General features: G+C 44.9%; 1 protein-coding gene across 1 annotated transcript in view; it reads right to left on the bottom strand.

Moving 5' to 3' along the window:
- Positions 1-20,237, bottom strand: part of LOC126101507 (diacylglycerol lipase-alpha) — a 477,330-nt gene that overhangs the window by 441,359 nt on the left and 15,734 nt on the right. The window contains exons 2-3 of the mRNA XM_049912151.1: positions 3,926-4,143; positions 3,620-3,831 (exon numbers count right to left, since the gene is read on the bottom strand). Coding sequence (XP_049768108.1) covers positions 3,620-3,831; positions 3,926-4,143 — 430 coding nt within the window. The remainder of the gene's footprint in view (positions 1-3,619; positions 3,832-3,925; positions 4,144-20,237) is intronic.

Below are 20,237 nucleotides of genomic sequence, written 5' to 3'. Positions count from 1 at the left end.
TTCACTTGGTTTCACACCACGCAAATTCAGAAAACGAATGATTGCACGCTGTTCAAGTAAGGAAAACTCGCCATTTTAAGTATTTAAAACAGTTCTCATTCTCGCCGCTGGCGGTAAAATTCCATCTGCCGTACGGTGCTACCATCTCTGGGACGTATTGACAATGAACGCGGCCTCATTTTAAAAGAGTGTGCATGTTTCTATCTCTTTCCAGTCCGGAGAAAAAAATCGGAGGCCTTAGAACTTGAATACACCTCGTATGTAAGCCTGGGACAGCTCTTTAAGGTACAGTACAACACGCTTACCCTCCCAGCACGAGAAGGGAGTGCTGGTTTAGTGAACGTGCACGACAAGGCACCTGCCATGTATATTAAAACTATGCTAAAACGGTGACGTAACAGGTATCATTCGCTTACGGGGATGATCATCGAAGAACTAGTACCAACATCGCATCTTCCTCCGGTCAGTGTCGGCCATATATTACCCCCGTTAACATACGTGCGCACGTTCATGGTTCAACACAGTTACGTTCGTTTACCGATGTCCGGACAGTCGACACCGAATGACGATTACCATCTGGTTCTTCGACAGATCGCCCGTAAGAGGGTGGAACGGAAACATCCAGCCGTTAATTGGCACGTGGTGTGGGGCGCGGCACATCACCCCCACCTACCTAAAACATCAGCTCAACATCGTAATACCGAACGAATGACAAAAAGTACGCAACACATTTAGCGGATTCGCCCATGTGTCAGCAATGCGGCATGCTGGATACGGACGACCATCAACGACTGGTCTGCGGCGAGGCGTTGGCTGTCTGGACTCCAGCAAGTAAGGTAATAGCGTTCATGCGGCGCACTATGTATACAACAGTATTTTCCGACACTGTATTTTTTCCAGAGGAAACGCATTTCCCGCGTCATAAAACGAACGCAGTGGCGTGGGTCGCAGGTATGACGGTCCTTTACGTTTATAGAGACACGTCTGAACGTAGTAGATTACTGGCAATACTTGCAAGATGGCCACACAAAACTGTTACAGCTACGAAAGTACAACGACTGGTATGCAAATTTCCTAGGAACGGTTTTTCAAAAGGGTCAGATGGCTCTAAGAACTATGGGACTTAACATCTGAGGTCATCAGTCCCCTACGCTTAGAACTACTTAAACGTAACTAGAGTAAGGACATCACACACATCCATGCCCGAAGCAGGATTCGAACCTGCGATCGTAGCAGCAGCGCGGTTCCGGACAGAAGCGCCTAGAACCGCTCGGCCTCAGCGGCCGGCTGAACTGTTTTTTCGGACCTGCCAAATACTTTTGGTGTGCCGGGTGCGTGAAGATGAGCGGCGGTGCAGTCGTTGCGGAAATGACCAAGTAAAGTCATCACCTAAGGAAAACTACGCGAGTATGCGACCCAGGAATAACTAACAGTTGCACAGTTAGCAATGGAATGCTTTTCGAATTTTGTTTTGATACCTATAAATACTTTTTTAAGGGTGCCGGAGGTGGCCCCACGTTGACTTTGTCTTTATTTCATGCTGTATAGTAGGACGGCAGCGAGGTTCCTTCCGGGACAGTTATAATGTATAAGGACGTACTATGGTTTTGTGAATAGTAATGATTTCTGTATCTCCTACCAACCTTAAAAAAAAAATGGTAAGCTGACCGCACGCGGTAAGTGGGGAGGGGTGGGGGGTGGGGTGGGGGACTTGGTAGAGCACTTTAGCACTTTCCCGGAAAAGGCAAAGGTTCCGAGTTCGAGTCTCCTTTCGGTATACAGTTTTACTCTGCCAGGAAGTTTGATATCAGATCAGATTCCACTGCAGAGTGAAATTTTCATTCTGGAGGTCCTCACCTATTTCCCACATCACGCTGTTTTTTCACATCAGCCATGGCAAAACTGTAAACTCACGGAAATGAGACACTGGAAATAGGTTCTTTAAAAAAATATATGGATCACGAAGAAATTATGACAATGAGACAGAGGTTGGTTGATGTGCTGAACATGTACAGACAAACAAATGACTAAAATTTCAGAAAGAAACTGCTTGCATAAAGCCGCAGGAGTGAACCAATACGTTACTGACTTGCTCAGTTTGTGAAACTCTTTCTCTTGACTAAATCATCCAGTAATTACACTACTGGCCATTAACATTGCTACCCCACGAAGATGACGTGCTACAAACGCGAAATGCAAATGATTAATTTTTCAGAGCATTCACACAAGGCTGGCGATCGGGCCGAAACCTACAACGTGCTGACATGAGGAAAGTTTCCAACCAATTTCTCATACACAAACAGCAGTTGACCGGCGTTCCCTGGAGAAACGTTGTTGTGATGCCTCGTGTAAGGAGGTGAAATGCGTACCATCACGTTTCCGACTTTGATAAAGGTCGGATTGTAGCCTATCGCGATTGCGGTTTATCGTATCGCGACACTGCTCCTCGCATTGGTCGAGACCCAATGACTGTTAGCTGAATATGGAATCGGTGGGTTCAGGAGGGTAATACGGAACGCCGTGCTGGATCCCAACGGCCTCGTATCACTAGCAGTCGAGATGACAGCCATCTTATCCGCATGGCTGTAACGGATCGTGCGGCCACGTCTCGATCCCTCAGTCAACAGATGGGGACGTTTGCATGACAACAACCATATCCACGAAGAGTTCGACGACGTTTGCAGCAGCATGGACTATCAGCTCGCAGGAGCGCCTCCGATAGTGTACTCAATGACAAACCTGGGTGCACGAATGGCAAAACGTCATTTTTTCGGATGAATCCAGGTTCTGTTTACAGCATCATGATGGTCGCATCCGTGTTTGGCGACATCACGGTGACCGCACATTGGAACCGTCTATTCGTCATCGCCATACTGGGCTATCACCCGGCTTGATGGTATAGGGTGCCATTGGTTACATGTTTCGGTCACCTCTTGTTCGCACTGACGGCACTTTGATCAGTGGACGTTACATTTCAGATGTGTTACGACCCGTGGCTTTACCCTTCATTCGATCCCTGCGAAACCCTACATTTCAGCAGGATAATGCACGACCGCATGTTGCAGGTCCTGTACGGGCCTTTCTGGATACAGAAAATGTTCGACTGCTGTCCTGGCCGGCACATTCTCCAGATCTCTCACCAATTGAAAACGTCTGGTCAATGGTGGCCGAGCAACTGGCTCGTCACAATATGCCAGTCACTACTCTTGATGAACTGTGGTATCGCGTTGAAGCTGCATGGCCAGCTGTACCTGTACACGCCATCCAAGGTCTGTTAGACTCAATGCGCAGGCGTATCAAGGCCGTTATTACGGCCAAGGATGGTTGTTCTGGGTACCGATTTCTCAGGATCTATGCACCCAAATTGCGTGAAAATGTAATCACATGTCAGTTCTAGTATAATATATTTGTCCAATGAATACCCGTTTATCATCTGTATTTCTTCTTGGTGTAGCAATTTTAATTTATTTGTCTGTACCTGTACATCACATCTACAGATTTCCCTCACATTCGGGTAATTCCTCCGTCCTGCTTCTTTTTTTTTGTCTAAGAGTATATGTACACCAACGCCTAATCGAACAAGACAGCAAAAAGTGCGGGCGGGCGAGCGCGGCCTTACCGAGCCTGACGTAGAGCAGGTACTGCATGGAGGCGCGCGCCTCGGTGTCGAGGATGGAGCCGCGCATGGCGACGGCCGAGATGAGCGCCTCGAGCAGCAGGCAGCCGGCCAGCAGCGCCACGTAGCCCAGCAGGTAGTGCCACAGCTGGCGCGCGCACACCTCCTCCGTCGGCAGCTCCCACACCAGCAGCACCGCCACCAGGATCCCCGACCTGCCAACACGGGCGGACGGCCATCTCAGTCAGCAGGTAGCTCCTACAACAGCACACTTCCACCAGGATCCCAGGCCTGTCAACAAAGACCGACAGAGTCGGATGGTCATCACAGCAGGTAGTGTCACATTGGTCCATGACCTTCTCTGCTGGAATCTCTCCCACCCCAATCGTGGACCTGTCAACAAAGAACGACGTAATTGGGTGCCAACCTAAGTCAGCAGGTAGTGCCACATTGGTCCATGACCTATATATGACCTCCTCCACTCGATTCTCTCCCACAACAATAGGACTGCCATCAGGATCCCAGACCTGTCAACAAAAACCAAAACAGATTGATGGTCATCTCAGTCAGTAGGTAGGGTCACAGTTGATCAATAACTTCCTTTCCCAACAAATATTGCCCATGCACCACTCTCACCAGGATCCCAAACCTTTAACGAGATCTACATCGTCGGATGGCTATGCTGATGAATAAGAAGTGCCGAAGACTTCCGGCATGAGAAGTCAGCCTCATTCTGCCAACGGCCTTGTCAAAGAGGGCGGAGGAGCGGATAGAGGTTCAGGGCACTCTCTTGTCCTAGGGGTGGGAAACTGCCCCTAAAGGCGGAAGAATCAGCAATGATCAACGACATGAGGATGCAGAAGGCAATGGAAACCACTGCATTAAAGACACGTGACGTGTATCCACAGGACATGTGGCCTGTAATTGAAATAGCTTCATGATGATCTCTCCATTGGCAAAAGATTCCGGAATAGTCCCCCATTCGGATCTCCGGGAAGGGACTGCCAAGGGGGAGGTTACCATGAGAAAAAGATTGAATAATCAACGAAAGGATAACGTTCTACGAGTCGGGTCGTGGAATGTCAGAAGCTTGAACGTGGTAGGGAAACTAGAAAATCTGAAAAGGGAAATGCAAAGGCTCAATCTAGATATAATAGGGGTCAGTGAAGTGAAGTGGAAGGAAGACAAGGATTTCTGGTCAGATGACTGTCGGGTAGTATCAACAGCAGCAGAAAAGGGAATAACAGGTGTAGGATTCGTTATGAATAGGAAGGTAGGGCAGAGGGTGTGTTACTGTGAACAGTTCAGTGACCGGGTTGTTCTAATCAGAACCGACAGCAGACCAACACCGACAACGATAGTACAGGTATACATGCCGAGGTCGCAAGCTGAAGGTGAACAGATAGAGAAAGTGTATGAGGATATTGAAAGGGTAATGCAGTATGTAAAGGGGGACGAAAATCTAATAGTCATGGGCGACTGGAATGCAGTTGTAGGGGAAGGAGTAGAAGAACAGGAGAATATGGGCTTGGGACAAGGAATGAAAGAGGAGAAAGACTAACTGAGTTCTGTAACAAGTTTCAGCTAGTAATAGCGAATACCCTGTTCAAGAATCACAAGAGGAGAAGGTATACTTGGAAAAGGCCGGGAGATACGGGAAGATTTCAATTAGATTACATCATGGTCAGACAGAGATTCCGAAATCAGATACTGGATTGTAAGGCGTACCCAGGAGCAGATATAGACTCAGATCACAATATAGTAGTGATGAAGAGTGGGCTGAAGTTCAAGACATTAGTCAGGAAGAATCAATACGCAAGGAAGTGGGATACGGAAGTACTAAGGAATGACGAGATACGTTTGAAGTTCTCTAACGCTATAGATACAGCAATAAGAAATAGCGCAGTAGGCAGTACAGTTGAAGAGGAATGGACATCTCTAAAAAGGGCCATCACAGAAGTTGGGAAGGAAAACATAGGTACAAAGAAGGTAGCTGCGAAGAAACCATGGGTAACAGAAGAAATACTTCAGTTGATTGATGAAAGGAAGAAGTACAAACATGTTCCGGGAAAATCAGGAATACAGAAATACAAGTCGCTGAGGAATGAAATAAATAGGAAGTGCAGGGAAGCTAAGACGAAATGGCTGCAGGAAAAATGTGAAGACATCGAAAAAGATATGATTGTCGGAAGGACAGACTCAGCATACAGGAAAGTCAAAACAACCTTTGGTGACATTAAAAGCAACGGTGGTAACATTAAGAGTGCAACCGGAATTACACCGTTAAATGCAGAGGAGAGAGCAGATAGGTGGAAAGAATACATTGAAAGCCTCTATGAGGGTGAAGATTTGTCTGATGTGATAGAAGAAGAAATAGGAGTCGATTTAGTAGAGATAGGGGATCCAGTATTAGAATCGGAATTCAAAAGAGCTTTGGAGGACTTACGGTCAAATAAGGCAGAAGGGATAGATAACATTCCATCAGAATTTCTAAAATCATTGGGGGAAGTGGCAACAAAACGACTATTCACGTTGGTGTGTAGAATATATGAGTCTGGCGATATACCATCTGACTTTCGGAAAAGCATCGTCCACACAATTCCGAAGACGGCAAGAGCTGACAAGTGCGAGAATTATCGCACAATCAGCTTAACAGCTCATGCATCGAAGCTGCTTACAAGAATAATATACAGAAGAATGGAAAAGAAAATTGATAATGCGCTAGGAGACGATCAGTTTGGCTTTAGGAAAAGTAAAGGGACGAGAGAGGCAATTCTGACGTTACGGCTAATAATGGAAGCAAGGCTAAAGAAAAATCAAGACACTTTCATAGGATTTGTCGACTTGGAAAAAGCGTTCGACAATATAAAATGGTGCAAGCTGTTCGAGATTCTGAAAAAAGTAGGGGTAAGCTATAGGGAGAGACGGGTCATATACAACATGTACAACAACCAAGAGGGAATAATAAGAGTGGACGATCAAGAACGAAGTGCTCGTATTAAGAAGGGTGTAAGACAAGGCTGTAGTCTTTCGCCCCTACTCTTGAACCTGTACATCGAGGAAGCAATGATGGAAATAAAAGAAAGGTTCAGGAGTGGAATTAAAATACAAGGTGAAAGGATATCAATGATACGAATCGCGGATGACATTGCTATCATGAGTGAAAGTGAAGAAGAATTGAATGATCTGCTGAACGGAATGAACAGTCTAATGAGTACACAGTATGGTTTGAGAGTAAATCGGAGAAAGACGAAGGTAATGAGAAGTAGTATAAATGAGAACAGCGAGAAACTTAACATCAGGATTGATGGTCACGAAGTCAATGAAGTTAAGGAATTCTGCTACCTAGGCAGTAAAATAACCGACGACGGACGGAGCAAGGAGGCAAAAAAGGCATTTCTGGCCAAGAGAAGTCTACTAATATCAAATACCGGCCTTAATTTGAGGAAAAAATTTCTGAAGATGTACGTCTGGAGTACAGCATTGTATGGTAGTGAAACATGGACTGTGGGAAAACCGGAACAAAAGAGAATCGAAGCATTTGAGATGTGGTGCTATAGACGAATGTTAAAAATTAGGTGGACTGATGAGGTAAGGAATGAGGAGGTTCTACGCAGAATCGGAGAGGAAAGGAATATGTGGAAAACACTGATAAGGAGAAGGGACAGGATGATAGGACATCTGCTAAGACATGAGGGAATGACTTCCATGGTACTAGAGGGAGCTGCAGAGGGCAAAAACTGTAGAGGAAGACAGAGATTGGAATACGTCAAGCAAATAATTGAGGACGTAGGTTGCAAGTGCTACTCTGAGATGAAGAGGTTAGCACAGGAAAGGCATTCGTGGCGGGCCGCATCAAACCAGTCAGTAGACTGATGACAAAAAAAAAATAAATAAATAAATAAATAAGGGAGTGCCACAGTAGGCCGGCCGGTGTGGCCAAGCGGTTCTACGCCCTTCAGTCTGGAACCGCGCGACCGCTACAGTCGCAGGTTCGAATCCTGCCTCGGGCATGGATGTGTGTGATGTCCTTAGGTTAGTTAAGTTTAGGTAGTTCTAAGTTCTCGAGGACTAATGACCTCAGATGTTAAGTCCCATAGTGCTCAGAGCCATTTGAACCATTTGCCACAATTGGTTGTCAATACCTTCACTATCGACATTACTACTGCGATCACAAAATTGCTAGCACAGCCAACACCGCTGGATGGCCATCTCAGTCTGCAGGTAGTCCTACAGTTAGTCCACTGCCTTTACTCTTAGAATCTTCCATGACTGTATGACTGCCACATAGAACCCAGACATGGCAACAAAACCCAACATTTTTGGCTGCCCATCTCAGTGAACAGGTAATGCCACAGTTGACTTCCTGTGTCAACAACTCTCACACCAGCAGCATGGTCATCAGGATACCAAACCTTCAACGAGACCGCCCCAGTGGAGGGGGGAGGGGGGATATTGATCAACAGATAGTGCCATAATTGGTCAGCAACACCTGCATCATCACTACCACTACTAAGATAATGAATCTGCCAGAAAACCCAGCATGGTTGGATGGACATCTCAGTCAAGAAGTAGTGACACAGCTGGGATGTGACTTTTCCTTCTGGAACGTTCCAAATCAGTACTACCACCACCACTACTCTACACCCGCAACAAAATCCACTTGGTTGGGTGGTAAGGTATTGGCACAGACGGCAAATGACTGCTCTGTATCAGCATCTATTGCACCAGTAGCACCAGCACCATGGCCTCTTACTTGCCAATGAATCAAATAGTCTACATATCTGTTATGGGATTACCACATCTCGCAAAAGTTAGTTTAATAGTTGATGGAGGTACATTTCTCTGTCAGCTTCTTCCTGCACGAATAACAGGGAGGAAGACTTGTGGTTTAGCGTCCTCAACAGTGAGGTCAGTAGAGACAGGGCACAAGCTTACATACACAAGCGCATCACCTGTGTCCGTTTTAAAGGAAACAACCCAGTACTTGTCTTAACCAAATGAGAGAAACTATATTAAACCTAAATCTGGATGGAGAGAAAAGGATATGAAGCACAATCCTGTCCAACGTCTTGCCAATGCGCCATCCCACTAAGCAACAATACCATACGGATCCTAAACCAGTCATAGAATTTCTCTGTCTGTAACTTCATGTGGTGGAAAGGCTATGTCTGTCAAAAGGAAGCTCCGTAGATGGAGGGGTGTCTACCACACCAGGACACAAAGAATTTGCCACAAAAGCGTCTCTGCCATCTTCCAATCTAGCAACACCAGCACGACGATCCCAGGCCTGTCAGAACTTTGACAATCTGAATATGCGAATTCTCGCACACTCGTTTTGGTCAACAGGAAGCACCGCTACTCACAGGCTCGGCTGCTCTTTGAGTATCTCCTGCACCTGTGATTCCCGTGATCATGACTGCATGGCTGCCAACAGATGGTCGGTATACACGTAATTTCGCATAGCCACGTTCTCTATCAAAATCACTCACACCAGTACACTCACGTCAAGAATCACATTCCTTTATCATTATATAGTGCGTCAACTACGTTCCCTCAGGATGCCAGAACTGCTTAGAATCCCACAGGATGTATAGGCACGTTGAGGGAGAGCCATGTTGACCTGTAGGAACTACAAGAGCTACGACATGCACAGTTCCTCTATGGGTATCTTCCAGGACATTAGCAGCAGCACCATCAAAACATCGGGCCTGGAAACAAAGTTCATATTCCGTCTATGTCGCTCAAAACTGCTGGTGTGGACACATTCCACACCAGCAACAGGACGACGTGAATCCGAGACCAGTCAAAACTTCTATAGTCCGTGTGTGCACATTATGGGAAGACCATATTGCCAACAGAAAGTACCACCATGGGTGCATACACATATCCTTCGTATGTGTGACACATGTCAACAACAGCATCACTAGGATACCATATCTTACAATGAGAAATATGCGCTCTGTGTATGGACATGGACATGTGGTTTTGTCAATCATCAGGTAAAAGATGGCGTTAGACTGCGATGACCATGCTCACAGCACGATGTACTTTGTGATGTCTCAGCCCATAGACCTGAGAATATATTTGATTCGGAGTGAGTGGAAGCACTCCACTTCATTTGGCTATTGTGACCGGTGCTCGCCTCGCCTCATTCTGTGCTTACGTTTCTGTTGGTAGCTTATCATTAATGTATGAAGTTGCGGAATGTCGGATTTGTGCCTATGATAAGCTGGAAATTAAAGCAATGCAGTCACGCACACATACATTCATCAACTACAAGTTGATAAAAATGAATCATCCTATTGTGCCTTATAGTTCAAAATTCTCAGCTAACTCTGTCACCAAACGGAAACACGTAAATAAGAAAATTGCTAACAATCAGAATGTACGGTTTCGTCACTGTAGCAGATGAACGTACGAAATCTAGATATAAATTATGAAACTTCCTGGCAGATTAAAACTCTGTGCCGGACCGAGACTCGACTCGGGACCTTTGCCTTTGTTCGCAGGAGAGCTTCTGTAAAGTTTGGAAGGTAGGAGACGAGGTACAGGCGGAATTAAAGCTGTGAGGACGGTGCGTGAGTCGTGCTTGGGTAGCTCAGTTGGGGGAGCACTTTCCCGCGAAAGGCAAAGGTCCCGAGTTCGAGTCTCGGTCCAGCACACAGTTTTAATCTGCCAGGATGTTTCATATCAGCGCACACCCCGCTGTAGAGTGAAAATCTCATGCTGGAAATATAAATTATGTTAATACCTGCTGTCAGCGTCTTTTTGTCACCTCTAAAACATACTTACAGCCGAATCTCTGTTTTTCGCTTCTCTTTCGATGTTCATCAAAATACGGCGCTGTTCGATGCCAAATCATCCCACAGCTAAACGAACTCCCGTCATTTTTTCAGCGGATTACCTGTTCGCACAAGCTTGAAAAATTTAGTATTTTTAATCAAATTTAAAAGTTTATTTTGGAATGTTTTTCGAATAAAGAGATTAAAAGACTTCTCATATATTAAACGGACTTTGTCAGTTATAGTCGTGTACATTAGCACAGTTTGCTCATTAAGTTTTTCTGGAAGTTACGGAAACGGAAGTGATGATAAACGAATAATTTGAATCGGTACATTAGGTTTATTACAAGTTGAAATGAGAAACTGTACTTGGTGCTCAGCAAGCTGGGAGGCAATGACCCACATTTAACAATTTTTCTTCCACTGAAAAACTGGAAAAATTATCGCTCATTTATCAGCGAGATTATTCATCGTATTACTTAATAGGAAAGTGTTTGCGACATTAATTAAACAAGACTTTACTACAAAACACCTAACATACAGTCGTGGAGAGCTATCAACTTTTTTTTACATCTTTAACTTGACTCTCCACTCGTGAGATCTGCAAGGACTATTTTAGAAACTTCTATCATACCAGCTACCCCTGCATGATGGCAACAGTGGAACAGAGGGATTTAAGTTTGCAAAGGAATTTTAACAACGTGATTTCCAGCAGCTCATATACATTTGAGAAACTTCATAATTCTCTACCAAGAGATACGGATAAAGATTTCTTTGTTATACAATCAGTTTAGGTCTACAGACCATCATTAAGTGTCATAAAATGCACCCTAACACAAGAAAAGCCGAAGTACCGTGAAGGAATTATCCAAATTGGACGGAAATTAGTAGATGTGATGTACATGTACAGACAAACAAATGATTATAATTTCAGAAAAATTGCATGATTCATTCAAGACAAAAAAGTTCACAAATTGAGCACGTGAACAAAATACAGTGTTCTTCCTGTGACCCTTATACAAGCAACTGCTAGGCTTGGCAGTGATTAATTGTGTTTTTTGATGTCCTCCTGAGGGACATCGTGCCAGATTCTGTCCAAAAGGCACGTTAGATCGTCAAAATCTCGAGATGGTTGTAGCACCATGCCCAAATGTTCTCAATCTTGAAGAAATCCGGGGTCGTTACTGGACAAGGTAGGGTTTGGCAAGCACGAAGACAAACAGTAGAAATTCTCGCCTGTTTGGGGGAGGGGGCCATTATCTTGCTGAAATGTAAGCCCAAAATGGCTTGCCATGAAGGGCAACAAAATGGGGTGTAGAATATCGTCGACATACCGCTGTACGGCGGACTGTAGTCAGTTTGGTATCCCATCGCTATCCAGGGCGTCTCCAGACACGTCTTCACTGGCCATCTGCGCTGAATTCGACGGTACTCCAGCCAGTGAGATTCCACGCCGAAGATGTGTCTGGAGATCCCTGAGTCAGTGGTGGGACATCAATGTGACTGCTGCCCGACAGCCAGGAGCGATTTTCTTTTCACAGCAGTACCTCTATGGTAGCCCGTGGACCGGAAGTGGATATACAGGGTGGTCCATTGATCGTGACAAGGCCACATATCTCACGAAATATGCGTCAAACGAAAAAACTACCAAGAACGAAACTTCTCTAGTTTGAAAGGGGAAACCAGATGGCTCTATGGTTGGCCCGCCAGATGGTGCTGCCACAGGTCAACTGTTTCTTTTTTTTTAAATAGGAACCCCCATGTTTATTACATAATCGGGTAGTACGTAAAGAAATATGAATCTTTTAGTTGGACCACTTTTTCCGCTTTGTGATAGATGGCGCTGTAATAGTCACAAACATATGGCTCACAATTATAGACGAACAGTTGCTAACATGTAGGTTTTTTAAATTAAAATACAGAACGTAGGTACGTTTGAACATTTTATTTCGGTTGTTCCCATGTGATACATGTACCTTTGTGAACTTATCGTTCCTGAGAAAGCGTGCTGCTACAGCTTGATTACCTGTAAATACCGCATTAATGCAATGTGCTGACTCATGTTCTCAGGCTTTGCCGGTGGATCACGATAGCAAATATCCTTCAACTTTCCCCAGGGACGTCAGATCCGGTGAACGTGCGGGCCATGGTATGGTGCTTCGACGACCAATCCACCTGTCATGAAAAATGCTACTCAATACCGCTTCAACCGCATGTGCCGGACATCCATCATGTTGGAAGTACATCGCCATTCTGTCATGCACTGAAATACCTTGTAGTAACATCGGGAGAAAAAAAATGGCTCTGAGCACTATGGGACTTAACAGCTGTGGTCATGAGTCCCCTAGAACTTAGAACTACTTAAACCTAACTAACCTAAGGACATCACACACATCCATGCCCGAGGCAGGATTCGAACCTGCGACCGTAGTAGTCGCGCGGTTCCGGACTGAGCGCCTGAACCGCTAGACCACCGCGGCCGGCAACATCGGGAGAACATTACGTAGGAAATCAGCACACATTGCACCATTTAGATTGCCATCGATAAAGTGGGGGCCAATTATCCTTCCTTCCATAATGCCGCACCATACATTAACCCGCCAAGGTTGCTGATGTTCCACTTGTCGCATCCATCGTTGATTTTCCGTTGCCCAGTAGTGCACATTATGCCGGTTTACGTTACCGCTGATGGTGAATAACGCTTCGTCGCTAAATAGAACGCGTGCAAAAAAACTGTCATCGTCCCGTAATTTCTCTTGTGCCCAGTGGCAGAACTGTACACGACATTTAAAGTCGTCGCCATGCAATTCTTGGTGCATAGAAATATGGTACGGGTGCAATCGATGTTGATGTAGCATTATCAATACCGCCGTTTTTGAGATTCCCGATTCTCGCGCAGTTTGTCTGCTACTGATGTGCGGATTAGCCGCGACAGCAGCTAAAACACCTACTTGGGCATCATCATTTGTTGCAGGTCGTGGTTGACGTTTCACATGTGGCTGAACACTTCCTGTTTCCTTAAATAACGTGACTATCCGGCGAACGGTCCGGACACTTGGTTGATGTCGTCCAGGATACTGAGCAGCATACATATCACACGCCCGTTGGGATCAGAATAGCCATGCATCATCACGATATCGACCTTTTCCGCAATTGTTAAACGGCCCATTTTAACACGGGTAATGTATCACGAAGCAAATACCATTCACACTGGCGGAATGTTACGTGATACTTGATACCACGTACTTATACGTTTGTGACTATTACAGCGCCATCTATCACAAAGCGAAAAAAGTGGTCCAACTAAAACATTTATTTACGTACTACACGAATATGTAATAAAAAAATGGGGGTTCCTATTTTTTTAAAACTTCACTTGATATCCGTTTGACCTATGGCAGCACCATCTAGTGAGCCAACCATAGCGCCATCTGGTTTCCCCCTTCAAGCTAGACAAGTTTCGTTCTTTATAGTTTTTTCGTTTGACGCTTATTTCAAGAGAAATTTGGACCGGTCACGATCAATGGACCACACTGTATAATAAACAAATATTTATCACCAGCTCTTGGGGTAATGAATCATGACGTTACCCAAATATTTACGATGTGTGGGGCACAACGATCTTAAAATGCAAGACATGACGGTATCCTGGGTTCAGTGTCTCGGGTAACGTAGTGCTACTGACAAAGGCTCTCTGGTTCATTCCATATATCAAGATTTTAAGGAAACTTATGTCGTCATTCCTCGCAAGCGGCTTCTAATGAATCTGTGTGCCTGTGGAGCATCGTCTCAGCTCTGCGAGTGGAACAGGGAACGTCGCAGTTCGCAGTGATTGGCGTGAGACCATCGAATGAGAACTGATATCTACGATTCACCAATGAAGTGTTGGAGGAGCTCTGCCATTCATGGTCTATATAAATGACTTAGGAGAAAATCTGAGCGTCCCTCTTAGCCTGTCTGCAGATGATGCTGTCCTTTTATAGGGGATACGTAAGTCTTTGCAGCGGAACTTCCGCGGCGACGTCGAAACAACTTCGCAACATGCGGACTGGCATTATACAGGAGCAGGATGGCGCTGTTTCGGCTATACTGAAGAAGTTTGGCTGGGAAACCCTTACACATCATCCATTCAGTTCCGATCTCTACCAGCCAGATTTCTTTATCTTTGGAGCCCTGAATAACGACATACGTTACCATCAATTTGTTTAGGACGAAGAGCTGCACGCTTGGGTAGAATCAAGGTACCGTAGGCAAACACAAACGTTTTTTCATGAAGGCATGACCGGCTTGTCTCGTAGTGGGATATACTGGGTGATCAAAAAGTCAGTATAAATTTGAAAACTTAATAAACCACGGCATAATACAGATAGAGAGGTAAAAATTGACACATATGCTTGGAACGACATGGGGTTTTATTAGAACCACCCCATATTGCTGGACGCGTGAAAGATCTCTTGCGTACGTCGTTTGGTGATGATTGCGTGCTCAGCCACCACTTTCGTCATGCTTGGCCTCCCAGGTCCCCAGACCTCAGTCCGTGCGATTGTTGGCTTTGGGGTTACCTGAAGTCGCAAGTGTATCGTGATCGACCGACATCTCTAGGGATGCTGAAAGAGAACATCCGAACTCAATGCCTCACCATAACTCCGGACATGCTTCACAGTGCTGTTCACAACATTATTCCTCGACTACAGCAATTGTTGAGTAATGATGGTGGAGAATTTCCTGTAAAGAACATCATCTTTGCTTTGTCTTATTTTGTTATGCTAATTATTGCTAATCTGGTCAGATGAAGCGCCATCCGTCGGACATTTTTTGAACTTTTGTATTTTTCTAGTAAAGCCCCATGTCATTCCAAGCATGTGTGTCAATTTGTACCTCTATATCTACATTATTCCGAGATTTATTCAGTTTTCAAATTTATACTGACTTTTTGATCACCCTGTAAGTATTAAGAGCCACGGCGATTAATTTTGAAAGAATGAACAATGTACTTAGTTTTCTTTATTCTGTTCCATTTTCATTTCATTGTCCTTATACAAACAACTTAAGTTGCAATCATCACATACAAAATATTGTGAAGAACGCGAAACAAAGACCACGTTTCACTTGCAGAACACTTGGAAGACGCAATAAACCTTGTGAAGATTTATTATCTAAATCTACGCTACGCTCGTCCGTGTTCCGCTTTTCCTGGGCGGTATTGGATCCAAGACAGGATCACGTAGAATATCGAGAATCTTCAAATAGGGACAGCTAGTTTTGTCTTGTTTCAAAACAGGGGAGAGATACGCATGTTGGAATGGCGATCATAAAGTCGCGGCCAGATCTTTTCACGAAATTTCAATCACCATTTCTCCCGTGAATGCCAAAATATTTTGTTAACTCCTACCTACGAAGGGAGAAACGACCATAATAATAAAATAAGAGGAAGCACAGCTTCCACAATAAGATTTGTGTGTTCATTTCTGCCACGCGCTGTTCGAGAGATGAACTGTCGAGAAATATTCTGAAAATGGTCCTGAGCCCTCTATCAAGCACTTAACTGTGGATCGGAGAGCAGTTACGTAGATGTACACTACTGGCCATTAAAATTGCTACACCACTAAGATGACGGGCTACAGACGTGAAATTTAACCGACAGGAAGAAGCGGCTGTGATATGCAAATTATTATCTTTTCAGAGGATTCAGACAAGGTTGGCGCCGGTGGCGACACCTACAACGTGCTGACACGAGGAAAGGTTCCAACCAATTTCTCATAAACAAACAGCAGTTGACGGGCGTTGCCTGGTGAAACGTTATTGTGATGCTTCGTGTTAAGGAGGAAAAATGCGTACCATCTCGTTTCCGACTTTAATAAAGGTCGGATTGTAGCCTATCGCGATTGCGGTTTATGGACTATCAGCTCGGAGACCATGGCTGCGGTTACCCATGACGCTGCATCACGCTCAGGAACGCCTGTGATGGTGTACTCAACGAAGCACCTAGGTGCACGAATAGCAAAACGTCATGAATCCAGGTTCTGTTTACAGCATCATGATGGTCGCATCGGTGTTTGGCGACATCGCGGTGAACGCACATTGGAACCGTCTATTCGTCATCGCCATACTGGCGTATAACCCGGCGTGATCGTATGGGGTGTCATTGGTTACACGTCTCGGTCACCTGTTGTTCGCATTGACGGCACTTTGAACAGTGGACGTTACATTTCAGATGTGTTACGACCCGTGGATCTACCCTTCATTCGATCCCTGCGAAACCCTACATTTCAGCAGGATAATGCACGACCGCATGTTGCAGGTCCTGTACGGGCCTTTCTGGATACCGAAAATGTTCGACTGCTGCCCTGGCCAGCACATTCTCCAGACTTCTCACCAATTGAAAACGTCTGGTCAATGGTGGCCGAGCAACTGTCTCGTCACAATACGCCAGTCACTACTCTTGATGAACTGCGGTATCGTGTTGAAGCTGCATGGGCAGCTGTACCTGTACACGCCATCCAAGCTCTGTTTGACTTAATGCCCAGTGGTATCAAGGCCGTTATTACGGCCAGAGATGGTTGTTCTGGGTAATGATTTGTCAGGATCTATGCGCCCAAATTGCGTGAATATGTAATCAGACGTCAGTTCTCGTATAATATATTTGTCCATTTGTCCGATGAATACCCATTTATCATCCGCATTTCTTCTTGGTGTAGCAATTTTAATGGCCAGTAGTATATTTGGCTGGTGCCACCTGCTTTCATTATGTACATTGAGGTGACAAGAGTGATGTGATAGTCATACGCTCATATACAGATGGCGGCAGCATCAGGTACACACGTTGCATTGTCGGACCTGCCATTTATACTCAGGTGATTCACGTGAAAAGGTATCCAACGCGATTACGCTCGCACGACAGGAGTAAACTGAACGAGGAATGGTAGTTGGAACTAGACGCATAGGACATTCCATCGCGTAAGTCGTTAGGAATTTCAGGCACTACCTCTACCCACGGACAACGCAGTGGCCGACGGCTTTCACGTAACGACCGAGAGTGTGGGGTTTGCGTAGAGCTGTCAGTACTAACAGAATATCAACACTTGGTCAAATAACGCAGAAATAAATAACGTATCAGTTAGGGTAGCGACGCGAAAATTGGAGTAATGGGCTGTGGCAGCAGAAGACCGATGTGAGTGCCTTTCCTAACGCACCACATCCGCTGCAGAGACCCTCCTGGGCTCATGATCATATCAGGTGTCCATAGATGATTGGAAAACCGTGCGCTGGTCAGATGAGTCTCGATTTCAGTTCATAAGAGCTGATGGTAAGGTTGTAACGTGGTGCAGACACCACGAAGTCATGGACCCAAGTTGTGGACAAGGCACTTGCATGATGGTGGTGGCTCCACAGTGGTGTGGGCTGTATTTACGTGGACCATTGACTGGAAGCTGTTATGTTCGCTACTTGAACACCATTTTCAGCCTCTCATGGAATTCGTGTTCCCAAACAAAGATGAAATTTTTATAGATGACAGTACTAGAAGTGGCTAAAGAATGTCTTGGAACAGTAGAGTGTAAAAGTAGGATGAAGCAAACAGTTTGGTGGAATGATACAGTCAAGGCAGCCTGTAAAAGAAAAAAGAAGGCGTATCAAAAATGGCTACATACCAGACCCCAGGTGGACAGAGAAAGTTATGTTGAAAAAAGAAACAAAGCCAAACAGATAATTGCAGCATCCAAGAAGAAATCGTAGGAAGACTTTGGAAACAGGTTGGAGACTATGGGTCAAGCTGCTGGAAAACCATTCTGGAGTGTAATTAGCAGTCTTCGAAAGGGAGGTAAGAAGGAAATGACAAGTATTTTGGACAGGTCAGGAAAACTGCTGGTGAATCCTGTGGATGCCTTGGGAAGATGGAGGGAATATTTTGAAGAGTTGCTCAATGTAGGTGAAAATGCGATCAATAATGTTTCAGATTTCGAGGTAGAATGGGATAGGAATGATGATGGAAATAGGATCACATTTGAGGAAGTGGAAAAAATGGTCAATAGATTGCAGTGCAATAAAGCGGCTGGGGTGGATGAAATTAAGTCGGAACTCATCAAATACAGTGGAATGTCAGGTCTTAAATGGCTACACAGGATAATTGAAATGGCCTGGGAGTCGGGACAGGTTCCATCAGACTGGACAAGAGCTGTAATCAGACCAATCTTTAAACATGGAAACAGAAAAGATTGTAACAACTACAGAGGTATCTCTTTAATCAGCGTTGTGGGTAAAATCTTCTCAGGTATTGTTGAAAGGAAAGTGCGAGTATTAGTTGAGGACCAATTGGATGAAAATCAGTGTGGGTTTAGGCCTCTTAGAGGTTGTCAGGACCAAATCTTTAGCTTACGGCAAATAATGGAGAAGTGTTATGAGTGGAACAGGGAATTGTATCTATGCTTTATAGATCTAGAAAAGGCATATGACCGGGTTCCTAGGAGGAAGTTATTGTCTGTTCTACAAGATTATGGAATAGGAGGCAAACTTTTGCAAGCAATTAAAGGTCTTTACATGGATAGTCAGGCAGCAGTTAGAGTTGACGGTAAATTGAGTTCATGGTTCAGAGTAGTTTCAGGGGTAAGACAAGGCTGCAACCTGTCTCCACTGTTATTCATATTATTTATGGATCATATGTTGAAAACAATAGACTGGCTGGGTGAGATTAAGATATGTGAACACAAAATAAGCAGTATTGCATATGCGGATGACTTAGTTGTGATGGCAGATTCGATTGAAAGTTTGCAAAGTAATATTTCAGAGCTAGGTCACAAATGTAAGGACTATGGTATGAAGATTAGCATCTCCAAAACGAAAGTAATGTCAGTGGGAAAGAAATATAAACGGATTGAGTGCCAAATAGGAGGAACAAAGTTAGAACAGGTGGACGGTTTCAAGTACTTAGGATGCATATTCTCACAGGATGGCAACATAGTGAAAGAACTGGAAGCGAGGTGTAGCAAAGCTAATGCAGTGAGCGCTCAGCTACGATCTACTCTCTTCTGCAAGAAGGAAGTCAGTACCAAGACTAAGTTATCTGTGCACCGTTCAATCTTTCGACCAACTTTGTTGTATGGGAGCGAAAGCTGGGTGGATTCAGGTTACCTTATCAACAAGGTTGAGGTTACGGATATGAAAATAGCTAGGATGATTGCAGGCACTAGTAGATGGGAACAATGGCAGGAGGGTGTCCACAATGAGGAAATCAAAGAAAAACTGGGAATAAACTCTATAGATGTAGCACTCAGGGCGAACAGGCTTAGATGGTGGGGTCACGTTACACACATGGGAGAAGCAAGGTTACCCAAGAGACTCATGGATTCAGCAGTAGAGGGTAGGAGGAGTCGGGGCAGACCGAGGAGAAGGTACCTGGATTCGGTTAAGAATGATTTTGAAGTAATAGGTTTAACATCAGAAGAGGCACCAATGTTAGCACTGAATAGGGGATCATGGAGGAACTGTATAAGGGGGGCTATGCTCCAGACTGAACGCTGAAAGGCATAATCAGTCTTAAATGATGATGATGATGATGATGATGACAATGCGCCTTGTCATCAAACCACACTTGTTCGCGATTGGTTTCAAGAACATTCTCGACAGTTCGAGAGAATGACGGTGGGCCACCAAGATCGCCCGACAAGAATCCCATCGAAATTTTATGGGACATAATCGAGAGGTCAGTTCGTACGCCGGCAACACTTTCGCTATCGTGAGCGGTAGTGGTGCCAGCTGGGCTCAGTATTTCTGCAGGGGAGTTCCGGCGACTTGCTGACTCCATGCCACAAAGAGTTGCTGCACTACGCCGGAAAAGAAAA

The sequence above is a fragment of the Schistocerca cancellata genome, chromosome 9, assembly GCF_023864275.1.
Source record: "Schistocerca cancellata isolate TAMUIC-IGC-003103 chromosome 9, iqSchCanc2.1, whole genome shotgun sequence".
NCBI lineage: Eukaryota > Metazoa > Arthropoda > Insecta > Orthoptera > Acrididae > Schistocerca > Schistocerca cancellata.
The sequence above is the reverse complement of the archived record's forward strand: the minus strand, read 5'-3'. Positions and strand labels throughout refer to the sequence as shown.